This window comes from Lutra lutra, chromosome 7, assembly GCF_902655055.1.
Source record: "Lutra lutra chromosome 7, mLutLut1.2, whole genome shotgun sequence".
NCBI classification, from domain to species: Eukaryota; Metazoa; Chordata; class Mammalia; order Carnivora; family Mustelidae; genus Lutra; species Lutra lutra.
In genome coordinates, this window is record NC_062284.1 from 33,636,826 (window position 1) to 33,656,762 (window position 19,937).

Below are 19,937 nucleotides of genomic sequence, written 5' to 3' on the forward strand. Positions count from 1 at the left end.
GCCAAAGGAGGGCAGGCCTTTGCCAGGGAGGGGGACACAGGGCAGACAGGGCCCCCCGGGGAGGCCTGAGGAGCAGCTGGGTCTGACGGTTATCTCAGAGCCTGCCGGCCTCAACCATTGCGGGGGGGCACCAAAAGCTGGGGGAGGTTGGGGCTGGAGAGTTTAGAGGTGGATCTGAGGCATGTCAGACAAGCCGTCCACTTGGGGAGCTCATGGGGTGAGAGCCCCAGATGGGTCTAAGCCACGGGAAGCTGGAGCCCTGGGCCTGCCATCCTTTGAGGCCAGCTAAGGTCAGGGTCGATCTCTGGTTATGGTAAATGAGAGGAATAAAAGGGCTATACACACGGTGAGAGGCAGATTGGGGAGTCCACGTACCCCGATGATGGCGTTTAGCTCCGTCATGGTGACCTGCTTGGCACGCTCCACTGCCTGGGCCACCTGCTGCTGGTGCTGGAGGGAACAGGGAAGGGCTGAGCTGTACTGTCTTCCCGACCGAAGGGAGCACAGGGAGGACCGCTGGGGCCAGGCAGGGATGCGGCCCCCACATGAGGCAGAGGAGGCCAGTGAAACAGGTGGGGCCTTTCTACCTTCTGTTTTAAACGCTTTTTTTTTTTTTTTAAAGATTTTATTTGTTTATTTGACAGAGAGAGATCACAAGTAGACAGAGAGGCAGGCAGAGAGAGAGAGAGAGAGAGGGAAGCAGGCTCCCCGCTGAACAGAGAGCCCGATGTGGGACTCGATCCCAGGACCCCGAGATCATGACCTGAGCTGAAGGCAGCGGCTTAACCCACTGAGCCACCCAGGCGCCCCTTAAATGCTTTTTAAAGAGCGCGTGTTCAAGCCCCACTTCCTGTACATTGTTTTAAGTTTCAACAGAAATGAGCCCAAACACGGCTGTCAGTCACCCGCCTCCCCTCACCACACGTACAAAAAAAATGTCCTTCCGTGCCTTCGAATGGGAGCCGGGTGGGAGAGGCTAGCCCTCATTAATGTTCTAAATGCGGGAACAGCGTTCGTCACATAGAAGGGTGTTCCCATTTTTTAGGAGACGCAGCTAGAGTGCCTGCCAAGTCAGGAGACTGGCACTCTACGTTCAAGGAGTTCAGAAGTGAGGTATGTGAATTTACAGATATGCAATCCCTCGCCAAGTAAAGAGGAAAACGAAGATGTGGCTGGAGAGAGAGAGAGAAAAAGTGGCATGATGAACCCTTAAATCAAGCAGGGACTGGGGACGGTCATGATGGGTCCATGCGGGCTCAGCAAGTGTAATAAATACACCGCTCTGGGGCAGGATGTTGGGAACGGGGACAGCTCTGTACCTTCTAACCGTGGGCTCCTGTGAACCTAAAACCACTCTAAAAAATACATATTTTTTTGGTGCATTCATTCCCTTTGGCCTTGGGATAACATCCGCTTCGTGTGCACCTGTCTCCCCTACTGGGCTGTGAGCTCTAGGCCATCACTGTGTCGTGTTTTGGACTCCATCATTTATGGGTTGCTGCTCTGACTCAAGAAACCTAGGAGTCTGGAAGGATGCTGAGGGGATGGCCGGGGCCTGCCCCAGCTGGAGTGAGCTATGCTGGACAGACAGCTCACCTGTCTGACCTGGCCCAAGGGGCCTCCTTGGAGACGCTTCCCTTGTCTCACCCACTAGCCCCATCCAGGCCTCAGGTGGCGGTCTCTTGGAAGGCATGCTTAGAAGGTAGTAGGATTGACTGGCCATGCCTCCAGGGAGGACCCTCTGTCCTAGGGGCTGGGGCCCCCTCAGTACTCATTCCCTTTATAGGGTGTGCCCCTTTGCACTATGTGGCCAGGCGTCTTGTTCCTAGATGTTTTCAGGTGTTGGAGATGGGACAGATAGATGCAGAGGCATTTAGGAACGCCCACTTGGATGGGGGACGGGAGGCAAAGAGGGCAACCACTGCCCATTGCTAGTCCCATCACAGGCTGGGATCCTCCTCCTTGGTCTTGGAAGTGGTAGAGAACCAATTCTACCAGAAGAACGAGCAAACACTCCCTCTGATGTGCTGGAGTATTTTCTCTAAAACCCCAGGTTGCTAACTTCAGTCCCTATGAATGAATAGGGGCTGGGGCTCCAGGGGTACCCAGGCGACACCGGGAGGCATTGTACTCGAAAGACGAGAAAGATACAGGGAAAGAAGGTCTTACCTCTTGTGACAGAAAAGGCATGATCTGTGCTAAAATCGTGTTCAATCTCTTCGCAATCTCTGTCTGCAAAAGAAGAGAGATGGTGTGAAGTACAAGCAGATACATCGAGTCACCGAAATGTTCAGGGGTCAACGCACACTCCCCTAAAGCCACAGACCCCCTCATCAGGCCCCCTGCCAGGAGGCCTTGCTGAATCCGTGGCCCTCCCCCAGCCGGGCTGCCTTGGCTTTGGGGAGCTCCAATTTCCTATCAGAGAGGGGTCTCCATGTTTGGCTTAGACCAGAGAATCTGCCGGCTCTGGATGGAAGCCCTAATTAAAAACAAATAAAAATAAATAAATAAATAAAACAAGAACCACCCCCACCCCCCGCTGCCCTCTGCCGTACACCCCAGTAAAACCTATTATCTTAGTTAAGTGCACTGTGGTGAGGACTTGGTTGTGCCCAATGGCAACAGATAGACAGGTTCTCCAGCTCAGACGAAGCAGGTGACCAGAAGTCCCCAGGGCCACAGGTGCCTTCGAGGGTCTCCTTCAGCCCTCTCCACTTCTCTCTTGGCCTCTCCCCCACCAGACAGATCCCTCCCCCACGCAGCCTGAAATCCCACCGTGAGTGCCTCCCCATCTTAGGGTTACAACATGCCTTCTTGTAGCAGCTGCTCACGGGTAAGTTGTTGGAACCCCAATCCTTCCTAGAAGTAGATCATGAGCTGAGCCCTTCTCTGCTCCACCCCCAACATGCCAGCCAAGATCATATTTAGTAAGTACCAACTGCTTCTCCCACTCCTGTCCTATGTGAACCCCTGATCTCGGATCCAGAGCAGTTTGGGAAAAAAAAATAGAGCCCAATGGTTAACTGTGTCCAGACGGGAAGGACTAGCCTGATAGACAGGGCTCAGGACAGACAGCCTTCCTCAGCTCCTGCTGAATCCCGAGGCCCCCAGGACCGAGGTCCCAGTGCGGGCTTCAAAGCTCTCATCAGCACACAGCAATCTTCCAGAAACAAAACCATGACAACAGCCTTTAAAAATCTCTGATCATCTGCGTGTCAAATGGCTCTCAATGAGAAATCTGGTGCACTTAAAATAAAAACAACGCTGTCTGAAGGCTTACAGAGTGCGGACCTTGGGAGAATTCCTGGGGTTAGCACCCCCCACCTCCCTCTAACCCCCGGCCACTAAGGAGGACCCATCTGGTTGGGGAAGTGCCAAGACAGGGAATGGGCTAGCGTGGCCCTACATCCTGGGGCTGCCAACCACAGGAGGCAGGCTCCAACACAGGGACAGTTTGTCTACCCCATGGGGGTGTCCTGGGTGGGGTCCAGGGACTGGTCCTCTCTCCTGGAACACTCCGATCCTCAGGACAGGGCCAGAGTTGCCCCCTGTGGGCATCCGGGGTAGAACAAATCTTTGTTGCAAAGGACCAAATGACCCACTGAATGCCAGTAATGGGTCCCACTTCCAAATTCAGGGTGGATAGAGAGCGCTCCCCTAGCTACGACCTCTCGGCCTTACCACCCCATTTGCCGTTTGGGTACGCTCCAGTAAGGACACTGGACACCAGAGCTTCTCAGCCTCAGTGCTGTTGACATTGAGGCCAGATACTTCTTTGCTGTACGGAGCTGTTCTTTGCACCATCTCTGAGCTTGACCCACTAGATACCCATCATTTATATGTAAGGAATCTAAGAAGATGACTAAGTAATTACTGTATAAATTATTAATCTAAGTAAGTGGGAAGAGTTCTTCTCTCCAACAGTATCTTCTCTTCCAAACAGGATCCTTCCTCATTTCTGTTCATCCCTCCCTTGATTGACAGTGGGGAAAGGGAAGGAAACAGGATCAAGGTTGTATCTGGCAGGAGTCCTAGAACAATCCCCTACATCTCAGTCCAAAATTGCATAGGGTAACACGGTCCTTCAACCATCAGATGTCCATGTGCCCCATCAGAACAGAAGGACATATTAAAAACGGGAAACAGACATAAATTAGACCAACCAGGCTCACTGGTCCAAAGGCCTCTTACCACCAACAACCAGCATAGCAGCGCCCGGCACACAGTAGGTACTTGATAAATACTTAGCCAAAAAGAGTATCACTAGCCTCTCTGCATTGATTTTCCAAGGCCCCCCTGGCTGCAGATCTGGACCTGGCCCCTGGTGGGCGACATCTGCGGCCAGGGTGGCGGCGGACGGAATGCTGACATACAAGTGGGAGGCGGGGCAGGCAGGTGCCCTTCACCAACAGGGTGAGGCAGGGCCATCCCCATGGGTCTCTGGCTGCTGCCCTCCCAACCCCGAGACAGGAAGGCGGGAAATAGGCAGGATCTGAACCTTCCCAGTTACTCTGGCCTACACAGCAGCTCCAGCTCTCACACAACCTCTGGGGCAGGTGGTTATCAATGGGTTTCCCATCTGTTGCTTACTTCCGCTAGCATACAGGTCAAGTGTCAGGGTCTTGGAAGTTCCAGGCAAAATATGAAAAGGAGCTGGCCTTCCCCTTCCCCATACCCTTTAACAAACATGTGGCCACAGCTTTTGCCCAGGTGGAATCTTCCTGCAGGGTTTGGTTGGGAGTCCAGCATCTTTCAGTTATAAGGAAAAGGGACCTGCAGAGATTTCCCATAGCTGTGCCCAGCTCCAGCCTTGGCCTCCCAGGCCACCAGGTAGCTCTGAGCAAGTTCCCAGTGTCACCCTTCCACCCCCACTAGAAGCAGGTCCTGCCTCCTTTGCCCACCTCCCAAGACCACAAACATCAGAACCGCTCCACACAGACATGGAACCTTCTGGAGCCCTGGGATACGGGCATTCGGGCCCTTTCCTGGGCCCAAACTCCAGGAAGGCCTAGCTTCGTAAGACAGAATGAAACAGGGTTGGGAGGTGGGCAGAGAGTGGGTGGGTTGGGGTAGGGGAAGCACACTTGGCCAGTGTTTATAGTGAACCAGGGCTTCCCTGTCCCTGGGTCCGGGCCTGGGGTGGGCTTTCCATACCCATTCCATCCCTCCCAGCTGTCACTGAAGGGTGATCCCCTGCCTTGGAGTGACACTCCCCTGCTGGCCTCCCCAAACGGCAGAAGCAGGGAGTAAACCTTACCCATCTCTCTGTGATTGCCCCACCCCTGGGAATGGGCTCGGCACACCGGTGCGCGAAGAATGGACGGGACTATCCTCCTCAAGGACTTTTCCTTAACACTGATTTTTTGGAGGGTGGTGATCCCAGAGGGGAAGCTCCTAGAAATGTAAGCTGGACGGAAAGAGCCACTCTTCACAACAACAACCATCATGACCATTACCATGCACCACCCCAGCTGCCCCCAAGCATTTCCCACATGTGAGCTCATAACACCCTCCAGGGAAGGCCCTTCCAATGAGCAGCTCCACGTTTCAGATGGGGAAACTGAGGCCCGCCCAGCAATGGAGCAACCACATTAAACGACTTCCTACCAAGAAGCCTGATTTGGACATTTTGAGAGAGCTTGGAGAAGTATTTTTGAAAGAAAAACTACCGTCAGGGTTAATCATTGACAGCATTTCCGATTAGAACAGCTGTTAAAACAGCATTTGGTCCAACACAAATAAGCCCTAAACATTCAGTTCCAAGAAAGGGGGGAAAAGAAATTAAGACATGTGACTTCCACAATTAGGACAGGTCAGAAATCACAAACTGGAACCAGACCACACGTTGGAAAACTCCTCCTGGCAACCCAAGGCACTGTGTTATCAATAAGGCAGCTGCGCGTGGTCCACATGGGTCGCCCCAAGCCACCGCCTTTGAGTGAGGTCCTCAGATGCGGACCTGGGAGAAGGTAGGTGCCGGTGACGGGGAGAGGTGTTTGGGGAGGTGGGCACAGACTTTGAATGTTTCTTTTCAAGTGTGGTTCAAAGAAGGCAGCTTGGCTGGTGGGAAAACACCGTTCCTTGGAAGGAGCTAATCTAGCAGACACAGACAGAAGCAGCTCAAAGACACGTGCCCAGAGACCCTGCGAGATTCAGAATCTGTGCTCCCAACTGGGCACGGGGAGTAACATCTGCCCAGCGTCTCCGGTGAAATGGTTAGGCTAATAAATGATGGAAAACAAGATGGGGTGGGGGGCAAGTGACTTTCCCAAGGAGCAATCTGCTCAGCGCGCCTGCCTAGCTCCCGTGCGTGCCATGATCATCTCAGGAAAGCAGGACCTGCAACCATCTTGCTGGAAACTGAGGGTCCTTCAGCACCCCCAGGCCCTGCCTCTCCTCCCATCACAGTCCAGCCATAGGCCCCAGACCCAGGACGCCGAAAGACGCCAGCCTCAATCTGGTCTTGGTTCTCACCCCCCAGTCTCCTGCTCCTGGGCTTCCGCAGCTGGCCAGGCTTTGGCCGCACCCCCCATCTTTCTTTTTCTTGAAAATGTAGCGGACTGCTCAACCCAGTCCGCAGCCACCTCCACCCAACGGTCTCCCTGCTATTTATTTCAAAGTGCCCCGTTGTCTGTCCCCGCCGGCTTTCGGGAACCTCAGCTTCATAAAAACAAGGCGAGGAAGAACCCTGGCACTTTAAAGAGCATGTTATGACCCACAGCCATGAAGAACCAAGGTGGCTCCCACCCCCCACCCCCCAGCCCTGCCTCCATCTAGCTGTGTGGCTTTGGGCAAATTGCTACCCTCCTCCGGGGTCCAACTGCGTTGTCTGCAACACAGGGCGGCAGAGAGGTAACTTGGAAGATCCGGGAGTTGTCACTGCGTCTCAGCCTGCTAATGGTTCCTGAAGGGCGCTGTGACATGTCCTTCCTCCATACAGCTCAGGAATCGAGAGCATGGCAAGAATTTAAAGGGTGATGAGGAAGGAGAGAGAGCCACTTCACGATGTGGTTGGGCTGCCACTGCCTGGGGTTCAGTCCCCAGGACCAGGCTTCATAGCACAGAGGGTTCAACAGCAGTGACATGCCATCTGTCAGTCCCGAGCAGCCACGGTAGGAAGGGCTCATCCTGCTTGCCCGGGACCTTCTCCTCCAGAAACATGCATGTTTGGGGTGGGGGGTGGGACTCCACGGTTCTTGAATTTTAATCAGGTATTACCAGGTTCTCTGACTCGAGCTCTGGGGTATTCCAGATGAGTCTGCTTCATCTCGAATTAAACTCAGAGGGGCACAAGGGGCGGGAGGCAGCGGCCGCGGCAGCCGGGTGCCGTAACCACGAAGCAATCAAATGTTGAAAGATTCTGGAACAATGTGCCTGAGTACTTTTAACTTAAAATATCCCATCACATGTCCCAGGCAATTCTAAATTGATAGGCCCTCAATTATTGGACTAGACCATGAAATTCCTTGCCAGGCACTTTCTCCTCAGTCGGAGCTTAGACAACTCTGAAAGAAAGCAAGTGGCTGTTTTATCACCAGCGGGAAGGAAGTCCAGGGACAAAGAGGGGTGACACCCCCAGGAAACACTGGGACAGGGTTCCCCAGCCCCGCTCCAGCCCCGCCACAGGCTCTACGGGAAAGGAGCATCCAGGGTCTTAAAGGAGGGGGCAAATAAATGAGCCACTCAGCAGCCCAGGGAGATAATGGCCCCTGCTTCTGGAAGGGCCGGGAGGGTTTCCATCACGGATCACTCAATGATAGGTGAGCCTCCATAAAGGCCCTTTTAGCACTGACATATTGATCAAATTATATATAACTACAATGCCATTAAATATTTATGCCTTCTGAGGAAGCCTACTGAATTCTTTATGCCAGGAGGGCTGGATATAAGAAAAGGCCCAGCCCCATGTGACCCTGAGGATCTGCCTCCTGAGGGAGGGAACAGGACAGGACACTGGCTGTGGTCAGCCTGGACCTGGCACTCAGCAATAGCCCCCATGCCACTCACACAGGTAAGGATGGCAAGGAACATTCGACACACTTGCCCCCACCCAGATAAGACAGATGAAAGGCAAGAGACTCCAGGGTGCCCAGCTTGGGACATGACCCTCCACGTGCCACCCTGGACGGAATCCCACCTTCCCTTCCTCTGCCTACCAGAAATCTCTGGTACTTTTTTCCAAGAGTCTAGGGAGTAAGGGAACTGGGAATGGTGAAGTCAAGCAAGGAAGGGGAAAGAGCTTGTGGGGAGAGGGGCAGGAGAAGAGGCATCTAGGACACTGACCCCAGAAGAGTTGGCAAGGCGAAGTCCCAGGTCTGTCCTATACTCCGGCCTCAGTTCCTACTGCATGAAAGAGGCAGATCGGGGTGCAGTATAGTCATCAGAGCTCTCAAAAATGAATTAGGTGTGTGTGAGAGTGAGCATCCTGTCCTTAGGAGCATTCAATGGCCACCTAACTGGGACAAGGGTTAGACACCACTCCACGGGAGGGACCTGGGCCTAGGTGACAGCTGAGTCCCTCCCTGGCTCTCGGACTCCACGACTTTCATTTCCCAGACTCTCAATTTCCATCCACCGGGTTTCCTGTTAACAAGATCCAATAATCTTTAAATATTTGTTCACTTTAATTTCTTGGTTCCCAAACACATTAAACTCTGCTTGCTTCCCACCCTCACTCCAGGGGATGACCCTCAAAGAGCTTGCTTGTGTAGACAGAACAGGGAAAGCCTTTGCCAATTAGACCTTCCCCCAATACCGCCCATTCATTCCAGGCGCCACCAACCGCCACCCCCATCCCTAGAGCCCTCGGTCCCCTCCCTCCCCTCAGATAACCCTCTGCCTCCCTCCCCCACCTTCCCAGACTCCATTGGCCAACTCCTGCCAGGAGGAAAAATTCTCAATTCATCCCTGTGGGGTTGCCATGGCAACCCCCAGCCACCTAATCCCCCTTGGAACATTATGCAAATCTCCCTTTGCCCCTCAACAGGCTGTAAAAGTCACATTACCCTTGCAGAGGCAGCTCGTTAAATTTTGGGGGTCTCCCTGTAAGGTCAGCACTACAAATGGAACATTGGCTAGGACTCTGTAAGGACAGAGGCTCGCTGGGAAATCCGGGTGGCAGGAAAGGAAAATGAGGTGTCGGGGGAGGGGACCGGCGGACTGTGGGCAGATACAGAGCCCCATTCTAGCCACCCACCACCGAGTTCACAGCCAATAAGCAAGACCATCCCTCTTAGACTGAAAAGGTCTCTCCCCCCAGACAAGGATGGCAGGATCATAGGCCGAAAAGATCAAAACGGTTACTTAGAAATTTGTTCATGGGTCAGATGGGACCGCCTCCCAAACCACCACCACCACATTCAACATCTCAGTTTACAGACAAGGAAAGCTGGGCCCAGAGAAGGCAAGGAGCTGCCCTAGGTCACAAAGCCAGACAGTGGCAACCAACTCTCTCAGCTCTCCAGCCAGAATTCTTCCCCTGACACCAAGGGTTCACACCTGGGGAGCAATTTTGCCCCCCAAGGGACCCTTGGTGATGTCTAGAGAACAGTTAAGGGTGTCACAATAAGAGCACTGCTCCTGAGAACTAGTGGGCAGAGGCCAGAGGTGCTGCTAACCTTGGGGAACACAGGACAGCCTCACCCCAAAGAATTATCCAGCTTCACATGTCAATAATGCCCAGACTGAGACAGCCTGATCTGTGCACGGCGGCCCTACAACCTACCCAATTCTTCAAGGCCTTGTCCGGGGTCTTCCCAGGCCCAGAATCTAAGTCCTGAAGCATATTCAGGTGCATGTCCTGAAGGCAGCCATGTGGGGAGACCATGCCTTGATATGGCCTGGGGGACAAGCGGTCCGGTCAGGAGTGAAACAGACTGAGTTTCTGGTTCTGAACCTGCTCCCGGTCTACCGGGGACCACGAGCCAGTGCCTGACCCTCTGCAGACATCTGTGCTCACGGCTGGCGTGTGGGGCCAGCCAGCCGCACTCGGGAGGGCTCTAGGAAGTCCTACAACACCCACAGCCCCAAGGATCTCGGCCTCACTCTTGGAGGCCTTCGCAACTTGTGGCACTACATCCTGCTGGGAGAGGACACTGCTGAGGCCTTCCTACACGCTGGGGACCGTGCGAAACGGTCACTGTATATCCATCACCCTATACACACTCCTCCTAGTGCTGCCTGTGACTGCGGGGTCAGACAGAGGAGGCCATGAGCCATGTGGGGCTAGTGGACGTTAGTTACAACTCAATGTCAAACTCAGTTCCTCAGGCATGGTAGCCATGTCTCCGATGGCCCTGTTCTGGCAGGCAGGGGTTCCCATTCTCCCCCCAGTACAAACTGAAGTTATACAGAGGTCCCACGGTCAGCCCCAGGTCACACGGCCAGGGGATCTTGATGGGGGACTCAAACCCAAGGCTGTCTGACTCCTAAGCCTGTTGCTTTGCCACCAGGACTGACCACCTCCTGGCAGTTGGTGCTCAGCACAGGACTGCCAGGACACCCCTCTGAAAACCAGTGGCTTCTGACGGAGAAACTCGGAATCTAGAACTGGCACAAAGATGTCAGGAGAAAGTCTTAACAGGGATAGGCCCCAGTCCCCACTGGGGAGCCTGGGCAGGGGGAAAGTGAGGGAAGGTCAGGTAGAGGAGGTCCCTGCGGAAATGTGGTCTGACACAGGTGAGAGAACAGAGAAACTCAAACAGTGTGAGAGAGAATGGTGTCTAGAAAGCACTGTACCCACTCCCTTTAAGTAGTCCCTACAGGCTGTGTACTACGCACAAGAGTGAGAGGACTCCAGCAGGGGCAGACCTGCTCTCCGAGGGCCTCAGGGTTGAGGAGGGTGGGACACAGGGTACTGGGCAACACCAACCACCAACCTCAACCGCTCCGTTAGGACTTCTGCCCTGAGGCAAAGCCAGGTAAGTACTGGACTGCTGCTCTCTCCAGGAGTGAGGGGGCTCAGAGGAAGGCACTGTTTCCAGGAAAAGCAACGGGGAAGGGTTTAAGGAGAAGCTAAAGCTCCTTTGGGCCCATCAGTCCTGGCCCACTCACGGCCTCCACCTGCTGGGTCTCGTGCTCACTCTGTTCCCATCGGCCACCAAGCCCCTCGCTCCAGACCTCTTGGGACCACCTGTGCTCTGGGGCTCGCCAAGTCTGCCCTACCTCTTCTTGCACAGGAAGTTGGAGACTTCCTGCCCCCCACCCTAGACCAAGGACTCCCATCCTTCACCCACTGGTCTCCCCGACTGCCCGGCTCTTCCCAGCAGAAATCGCCACAGGTTCACCAAGCATGCCCTTGATCCAACAATCAGTTTGACACTCAGGGTCCGGAGGGACCTGTTGAGGGCTCTCCTTAGGCAAGTATTTGGGTACTGGGTAGAAGGCCTCCTCCCTCCTCCTCCTCCAACCTTCCGGTCGGAGACTGGCTGGGTGGTGTAGGAGTCCAGAACCAAAGCCTTCACAACCAACCAGGAGGAGACCCCTTCCCCACCTGTCCCCTGTCCCCAAGGTGCTCCTGGCACCCCCAGTGCTGCAGGACTGTGGGAAGGACTCTTGCTCGTTTGAGTCTCCTTGCGAGGGAAGATGTCACTTTTGGGGGCAAACAAAAAAGGAACTTCTGCCACTGGGCTAGACTAGATGTCGTTCCGTTTTTTAAAAGAATGACAACAACAACAACAACAAACAGTTGAAGAGTGTGAACAGTGCTCAGCAAGGATTTAAAGGGCAGTAGGATAAGGCCGTGGCACGTGGAACTCCCCAGCCAAAGAGATGTCCAAGGCATGCCAGGCACCACTGACTCTCGCCTTCCTGCCACTCGGTTCCTTCTCGGAATCCCAATTCAGCATGTTTTCTCTTCCTCATTCCTTCCTCCCCCATCTCTGCTTTATCATCTTCTTCCCCACTATCTCTTTCCTCACCACCTCCTATCTTCCCTTTGTACAACTGAACTGCCCACAGACCAAGACGAAATACAGAAACAAGACAAAACCCTTAAACTGTATTAAAGACGCGTTAACACAAAAGCTCAACAGGACACTTTCATGCTTCTTTTCTCCAACCACAACTTTGCGGCCAACAGATCTCTCTTAGAAGCCAGAGAAAACCTATATCCTTCCCAGAATGCTCTACAGAGTCAGGGGAGAATCCCTAACTAGAACGTTGCCCTCCACTGAGTCCCCCACAAAACCTACGTTGCGCACCCAGTATGGGCCCAGAATCACGCAGGGCTCAGGAGCCCCAGTGAATACAAAATGGTCCTACCCCCCAGGGAACTCACAAAGACGGCATTCCGCACACCACCACCCCCCAGCCCCTGCTGCCCCATCCAGTTTAAGAACACAGCCCTCTAGTGCCCTGGATATACCCAGGTCATCCTCACACCCCACACTCTGATGCTCTCCTCCCAGCGTGTGTTTGTCCTGCTCCCGAATGCCTCTTATTCGGGGGCTCTAAGATGAAAAGGTCTACTCTGCTTTGCAAATGACCAAGTGCAACAGAAAGACCAAGAGTCGATAGTATTACAGTATTTGGAAGATCACAACTTTCAAACTCTCTGTCCTCCACAAAGGCCCTCGACTGGTGGTGGTGGTGGCAAGCTACCGCAGGACCCCAGGCCCCTGGTGGTGTCACTCACACGGTGGGTGGAAGGAGGACGCCCCTTTGGACATACAAGCCAAGCCCGTCCACACACAGTCCTGGCCTTTGCCACAGTCAGACTCTAGGCCCCACCCCTGGAAACCTGGCTCTCTCTTCACCCGTCAAGGAGGCCACTGGTGAAGGGGAGCTTTGGGGTGAGGGGGATTTCTGCCCAAAGGGCTGAGTGGCATCTTAACACTTATGAAGTCGGCTGGAGTGGAGGGGAGGGAGGTTTTGTTCTCAGGCAAAATCCCCAGGGCTGAGAAGATGGGACCCCTGGTTAAGCCCCCAAGCCCTGCATGAACTTCCACTTAAGAGTCCCTGCCCTGCGGACCTTCGAGCTTTCTAGAGGGGCCTCTGCACAATGAACAGCCTCCCTGAATCTGATTTGAAAGGGGCCAAGGCCTCCACGGTCCCTGATGTGCTTCTCCAATGAGTGGAGCCTGCCCCCACAGAGGTTCCCCCCCCATCCTGGGGACACAAAGGGCCCCCTGGAAGCCTACCCCGACTTCCTCAGGCTGTGACATCCTTAGCCAACAAAAGAACTCCATATCCATACATAGGGGAGAACAGCCCTTCCGGGAAAAAACCCCTTCCCCAAGTTTCTCCTCAGCCCCCAACCTGAGGGGGAACATGTCGTGTGAAAGGCGAGAGAGAGGAAAGAAAAAGCCAGGGGACAGACAGGAGGCGCGTGAAGAGGAGCCAGCATCTTGGCCGGGAGTCTGCAAGAGCATTTGTTGAAAACAAGATATTGTCCCTTTAAGCATATAAAAACAAGGCCCTCGAGCACGCAGTTCTCACTCTGGTACACAATTATGGGTGCTTTCAGCTGTCTAGCACTACTTCAAGTGCTCTCTTAAACCAGACTGTCAATGGCATGTTGAAAGCTATTTCGCTGGCTGCTATCATTAATAGCAAAGTGGAGAGAGCTGGCTGATGAGAATTAAATATGGGGGAGGGGCGGGTCAGAACCAGTCATTACAGAATTACCCACACGGGGGAAGGAGGCAATGCCACTTTGGGGAAGAAAGGTCAAAGTGGCACGCGGGGGTGGAGAAGCAGGGCCCGGAGGCCTCTGCCAGCCCCAGGCGTCTGCCCCCCACCGCCTCCCCCCCTCCCTGAGTGGGCCCCAGGCAGATGGACGTGGGCCAGCCCTGCAGAGCCATATGGGGACAGAGGGAGCCGCTGAGGCGGGAGTGTGAGAGCAGAGAGGCCTGGGAGATCACTTTGCTGCAAAATGTCACCACCTCGCCTCACTCCCCAAGTGGAGCCCCACGCCCACCCCCCCACCGCCATTCCAACTTGTGGACAGTGCTTCCGCTGGCCTTTCCAAGAGCCGCTGTCACCGAGAAAGACAGAGAGAGAGAGAAGCCGAGAAGCCTCCTCCTAACCCCTGCCCCCCCTTTAAGGCTCAGGTAACAGCCCTTTGGTGTAGTCTTCCCGGACCTGACTTGACTCCCCTTTCTGGGAATGAATAAGCCGTTCTGTCCTGGGTGCTCCGTTCAGTTCTGGATGCTCCTGTCCTGGGTACTCCTCGGGGACACTGGGCCATATTAGTAGCACTTCCCTCACTGCGCTCCATGACTTCCTGAGATGCCAACTCCCCAGGCAAGGGGATGGAGTCTTATTCGGCTATGTAACGGGCCCCAGCCCACACCCGGCACATCCCAGCCCCTAATAACCGCTCTGGCAGGCATCCAACCCCCTCATTTTCCTGATGAAGAAACTGGATGCTGAGCTATAGGAGGAAGCCTGCAGAGCTGGGGGGCCAACCCACAATTAAAACCCTCACTTCCTCCCACCGGGGCTCAGGTAATCTGGAATCCCACCCTCTGACAAGCCGAGAAATTCGGAGTAAAGGAAAACCAACGTGTTTCCTGAGCACCTATTTCGTGCTAAGTGCGCGTAACAGACCCCAGCCCAGGGGCTTCCTCCATGGCTACAGAAACAAGATGATGAAGTGTAAGAAAGGACAGCCCGAGTGTGCCACAGCAGAGGGGGAAACCCCACTGAGATTTGGCCTTGACTACCTTTTCGCCCCACGTGTCCCAGTATATTGTACAAACAGATTAGGATTAAAAACACTTCCCTGTGCAGGAGGGAAAAGGGAACTCATTCCTTGACCGGCACACTCCTAGGATAAAATGGCAATGAAGAGCCTTCCACACAGATCAGACCCTTCCTATACTAAGTGGAGGAGGAAGAATTCAAAGATAGAAAGAAGAGCTCTGTGCCCTCCGGGGCCCACTGGCCCAGGAGAGTTCACTGAAGTAGTCTTATTAAGAAGCCAGGTTTCTAACCCAGGCTCAGTGTCCTTGAGTAAGAGGGGGAGCCATCCATGTGCCCATCTCCTGGGTCATCCCAGTGATCAAAAGAATGAGAAGGGAAAGAGCCAGAGAACCACACCAACCCTGCTCAGACAGCTCATTCGGCAGTGAAGACCAGGTGTCCAGAGAAGACTGGGGTAGAAGGCAGTCTGGGGCCTGGAGCTCAGCAGACCCCAAAGCCGACCAAGGCAGGCCCCCGGGGCAGTGAGAGGACCTGTGGGACTCGAGAAGACTGTCCTGGGCGACAGTGACCAGCCAGGAAAGGTTAGGTGGAAACCAGGGCCTAGGAGGGGTGCCTGGATGCCAAAAGAAAACACTAGTCCAGATCTCTTCTTAGCTCAATCCTGATGCCACAGAGACTGGCACTCCTGGGCAAGGACTCTGTAACCTCGCCACCTGCTGGTTCTCTCTGGCCACCCGCACCTGCTAAAGTGAGGGTCACAGAACTTCAACTTGTACCTGGAGACCTTCCAGCCAAGGCCCTAATTACTGGGGGAATGGAGAGGGGAGGGGACGGAGATTTGCCATCTCCTTCTTCAGCCTGGTGTTCGTGGTTTTCTGTATCCTCTGGTAAAAAGTTCACAGGTTGTACCACTTTACCTTGCCAGCGAACCTTCCCTCTGGGGCTGCTAGTTATGCGCTGGGTTTATTATTATGCACATCAAGTCATTGGTTGTGCAAACAGTGGGCAATTCGGAAGAGGACTGTGGGAAAAAGTGTTCAGCTGATAAAGTTATACAACCCAAAATGGGGTACTTTGAACTTTCGTATACCCAGCTTTGAGCCTTAGCCTCTTGAGATTATAAGGCAGAGAAAAGCAGGAATACTCAGCCACAGAGGGCAATGGCTTAGTAAACAAATTGCTTCACTTCTCGGGTCCTGCTAAACAGAGACCCGGGGAACAGGACAGAAGGCTGCAGAAGCAGCTCCAGCACTAACTCGGGACTGGGTGACTGGGTCAAGCTCAGCTCCCCTCCCGTGCCTCAGTTTCCTCAACTATAACATGGAAGGTTCGGATGAGAAGCCAAAGGGCTCTCCCAGTTCTGGGATGCCAAAAGAAACTCGGAGGAAGGGTTCCTCCTCTGGGCTTACAGAAAAAAGGGGACTGTTAGGTGTCGGCATGGAGCTGCCCCAGAGTTCCAAATGCCTCAAGTCCTCTTTTGAAACCTCAGTGCTGAGTGGGGGAGTTAAAGACAGCCTGACCCAGCTTCTCCGGCCTCAAACCCAGTGCCCAACAGGTGCTCTGGGGCGCTGCTTTCTAAGCCGGGTTTGGGAATGGTGGCCGGCACTGAAAGCCTCAGCAGGAACAGGATGGGAGCCGATGAGCTCGACAGCCACCATCGCCTCCCTGGCCTCGCTCTATCACCCTTGACATCCTGCCTGGAAGCAGGAGCTTGGAGGAGGTGGGTGACCCCCTCGAAGCCTGAGGCCTGGCCCATGGTTCTGTAATCTTTGCTCTGCCATACTCAGGGAGGTAGGCAGAGGAGTAGGAGGAAAACCCATTTATTACTTCTCTGGGATCTGACAGCTTGGAGAAACAGCGAGAAGGAGACAGAGAAACAGCCAGGAAAAGGAGCCAGCCCCAGTGAGTTTTACCTCTCAGTAAAATAAAAATGGGCTGGACACACCTTGTCAGCTGCCCTCCGTCAATAATTGCGGCCCAGCTGGCGGAACCTGAGTTCCCAACTAATAGGCATTTCTTTTTTTTAAGATTTTATCTATTTATTTGAGAGGGGAGAAGGTCAGAGGGAGAAGCAGACTCCCCGTGGAGCTAGGAGCCTGATGCAGGACTCAGTCCTGGGACTCCGGCATCATGACCTGAGCCAAAGGCAGTCGCTTAACCAACTGAGCCACCCAGGCGCCCCAGTAGGCATTTCCCATAGAGACAGCAAAGGAGAGCTTTAAAAAAAATAAAGCGTGTGTGTGGGGGGGTGGCGGTTGGTGGAAAGAGGGGGTGTGGCACTGCGAGTGAGCAGGCTGAGGACCCCCCCCACTTCCCAAGATGCTGGCTCTAGACCTCACCTATTACGTAAAGGTACACCCAGTCCCCGCCCCCACCGCTGAGCTTAAAGATGAAGAATCCGGCGTGTTTGTTCCAGGCAGATGTAATCACATGAACAGTCAAGTCTAGAGGGTAGGACACTGCATGAATAATTCAAGCACCCCAGTCACTCGATTGTGTGTGCAGATAAAACTCCAGTCAACCGCTGAACAGGTCAGCTGATAAACTTGTTTGCTCAGGCCTAACCACCATCCGCCAAATGCACCCAAGACCCACACTACAATTAGTGGCTGGGCTTTCTTCTGCAGAACCCTCACAAGCCTAGGGAGTGGCCGGCCTCATTAGGTCAGGGCTGCCTTCCTCAGCCCCGGTTTCTTCACCTCCTTGCCTCTTTGCTCCTCCACAGCCACAGGGCGATTACACCCACCGCGAGACTGTGCCCTAAACCCTGAGAAGGCCCTGGAGCTCAGAGCACACTCGTCCATGCTCGGAAGCCAAGGGGAACGGGCTGGAAGGCAAAGGGGAGCGGGGAGTGGGGTCAAAGTGCTCAGTGGGGCAATCCAGAGGTGTGGCCTGGAGTCCCAGCTCTGCCCCACTGACCTCCCTGAAGCCTCAGTTTCCTGGCCTCTACAAAGGGCGCAAGGAATCCCATCTGTCTGCCTCAAGCAGCTGGGAGAACTGTGAGACTATGTTGCCAAACCTCAGGCATTCTCCCCCTAAGAGCCCAGTCTGGGGAATGGCCAGAGGTCCCAGACGCACACAGCTGCTCTTGGGGCAAACCCCACCACCGAAGGCGTTCTGACAGTTAACTCTTCCGGAGTTCAGAGTCTCCCCAGGACTCCGGGAACACCTTTGCTCCACCGGCCAAGGTGGATTCTTTGTGCCAAAGAACCATCCACTCACAGACTTGGGGAACACCACCCATGCAGACCTCGACATGCAACAACGCATTACACCTTAATTACGAAGCTCTTAGAATAACTGCTGCTATAAATTTTAAACCTGGGTGCAATTACCCTCTTTAAACACACCCAAGATACTAAGCACTGAGGGGGGAAAAATAAGGGGGGTGGAGAAAGGAAGGAGGTGGCACCTTGCCTGATACCCCAAGATCCTTGAACTCCTGAGAACCCAGGGCTGCTGCAAGCATTTGGACTGGACGAGTCAGATCCCGCTGGTCCCACCTAAAATTTGGATAGAACCTGTCTCCAGCTCATTCTTCTGAAGAGAAATCCTACTTACCAAGCCGTGTCTGCTTATCATTTCTGTGGCTCAAGAAGTAAGACCCTGGTAGCCTTCCTGTGCCTTCCTAAGGAGCTCATAATCCCTCAGGAAGCCACAGAGTGGCTTCCCACCTTGCTCCAGAAACTCGGGCCCCTTTCTGGCTGCCCTCTACCCAACACTGGGGCTCCTCCAGTACCGAAAGGAAACCACAGATTCAAAAAGCTCTACAGGAAGCCGCCAGAGCAGGTGGCAAGCTACAAGCATTCCTGGGTCACCTGCCCTTCTCACCTGCCTGGGTCTCTGTGCGCCCCTCCCCAGAAAGAACAAAATTTAGACCTTGTAAATGACTGTTCATTTGAAGCAGAAAATCCATTCAAGTCACGGTCACCAAAGGCTAGAATGAGTCAACAGCCTTCTGAGATTTCAAGAACACCAATTGTTAAAAAGAACAACCGGCCTGGGCCATTTATTTGTGCCAAGTCACTTCTAATCTCTGGCCAAGCCAAATTACAGGCAGCCTCTCCTTGGAACACAAATACACAAACAGGCCTCTCCCACAGCCCAGCCTAGCGCCTGGGGACTAGTTACTGATATGCACGGAGATAAAGGCTGTTTGTATTTGCTAGGTTTGAGGTATACTGTTATTAGAAGAGTGACAATTCGAGGTAGTTTACATATCCATCAAACAGCAGCACACTAGCGAAACTGGTTTGACTTTAGGATTTCAAAGCTGAGCTCAACGACCAGCCATCTCGACAGCCCCGGCAAGGCTGCCCCAGGGCAAGTTACTTCACCTCCCTGCTTCAGCTTCCTTCTCTGTAAAATGGGAACCCAGCGGCCTTCCAATTAAGATGGAGAGGAGAAAGCAGCCTTGGAACTGCAAGGCATTTTAGCCGTAGTTCATCCTGGATTCATATTTCTCAGCAGTTAGTGGCTTGTGCCCTCAAATTCTGACAGCTCAGCCTGGCTTTTGAGACTCTTGAAGTTTAATCTTATCAAGGTAGAACATCAAATTTTCACACACAAACACACACAGACATACCCCTCTCCTGCGTCTTCCCTCGAGAATTTTACATTAAAACATTTCAAAGCAGCCGGCCATCCCCACTCTGGGTTTCAGGAGTTTGTAAAGCAGATCCTGAAGGTACAACTTTCCCTTTGCTCCTTTATCGTCCACCAAGATCCAAGACCGGGACTAATTTCACAAGCTTGATTGCTAAAAACCTCAACATGTCCAAGAAATCAGCGACGCCTGGATCTGTTCACTCTTCAAGGGGAAGTAGGAGGAACACAAGGACTAGACTCATTTTCAAACAGGAGGGGCTATCAGAAACCCACGGATTATGTTTTTAACCATCATCAGATTTTTTAGAAAGAAAAGCACTTACCTGCTTGTGCATTTCAATGTTCAGGCCGTAGGACATCTCGTAGTACTAAAAGTGAAAAGAATCGCCGTTAACAGGCAACACGCTGATCTGCTCACTTTCCAAACTCAGCTTTTGGGGCAGGTTTCTGGCCAAGTCATACTTTTATGATATGTCAGCTAAAGGGGTTCAGCCCAAACCCAAAGCCAGCTACAGAGAGGGGTTTAAGAGCTGACAGTGGGCAAGTGCTGTTCTCTCCTCTACAGGACATTATATATGCAGTAGTGCAAAGAGCAGAGCCCAACCCCTCCCACAAGCATCCCATGTGCCATATATCCTGTTTATACAAGGTTCGGGTTCAACAGGGAATCGTGTGTACACTGG

At 53.5% G+C, this 19,937-nt stretch overlaps 1 protein-coding gene across 10 annotated transcripts in view; it reads right to left on the reverse strand.

Annotated features, from left to right (window-relative positions):
* Positions 1–19,937, reverse strand: part of TLE3 (TLE family member 3, transcriptional corepressor) — a 45,666-nt gene that overhangs the window by 23,591 nt on the left and 2,138 nt on the right. For 6 of the 10 annotated variants that reach the window (XM_047736796.1, XM_047736795.1, XM_047736794.1 and 3 more), the window contains exons 4-6: positions 19,578–19,622; positions 2,170–2,232; positions 376–450 (exon numbers count right to left, since the gene is read on the reverse strand). In XM_047736796.1, the coding sequence (XP_047592752.1) occupies positions 376–450; positions 2,170–2,232; positions 19,578–19,622 (183 nt within the window). Of the gene's footprint in view, positions 1–345; positions 451–2,169; positions 2,233–19,577; positions 19,623–19,937 lie in introns of all 10 variants that reach the window. The other 4 variants (XM_047736790.1, XM_047736788.1, XM_047736789.1 and 1 more) reach the window with 1 other exon arrangement.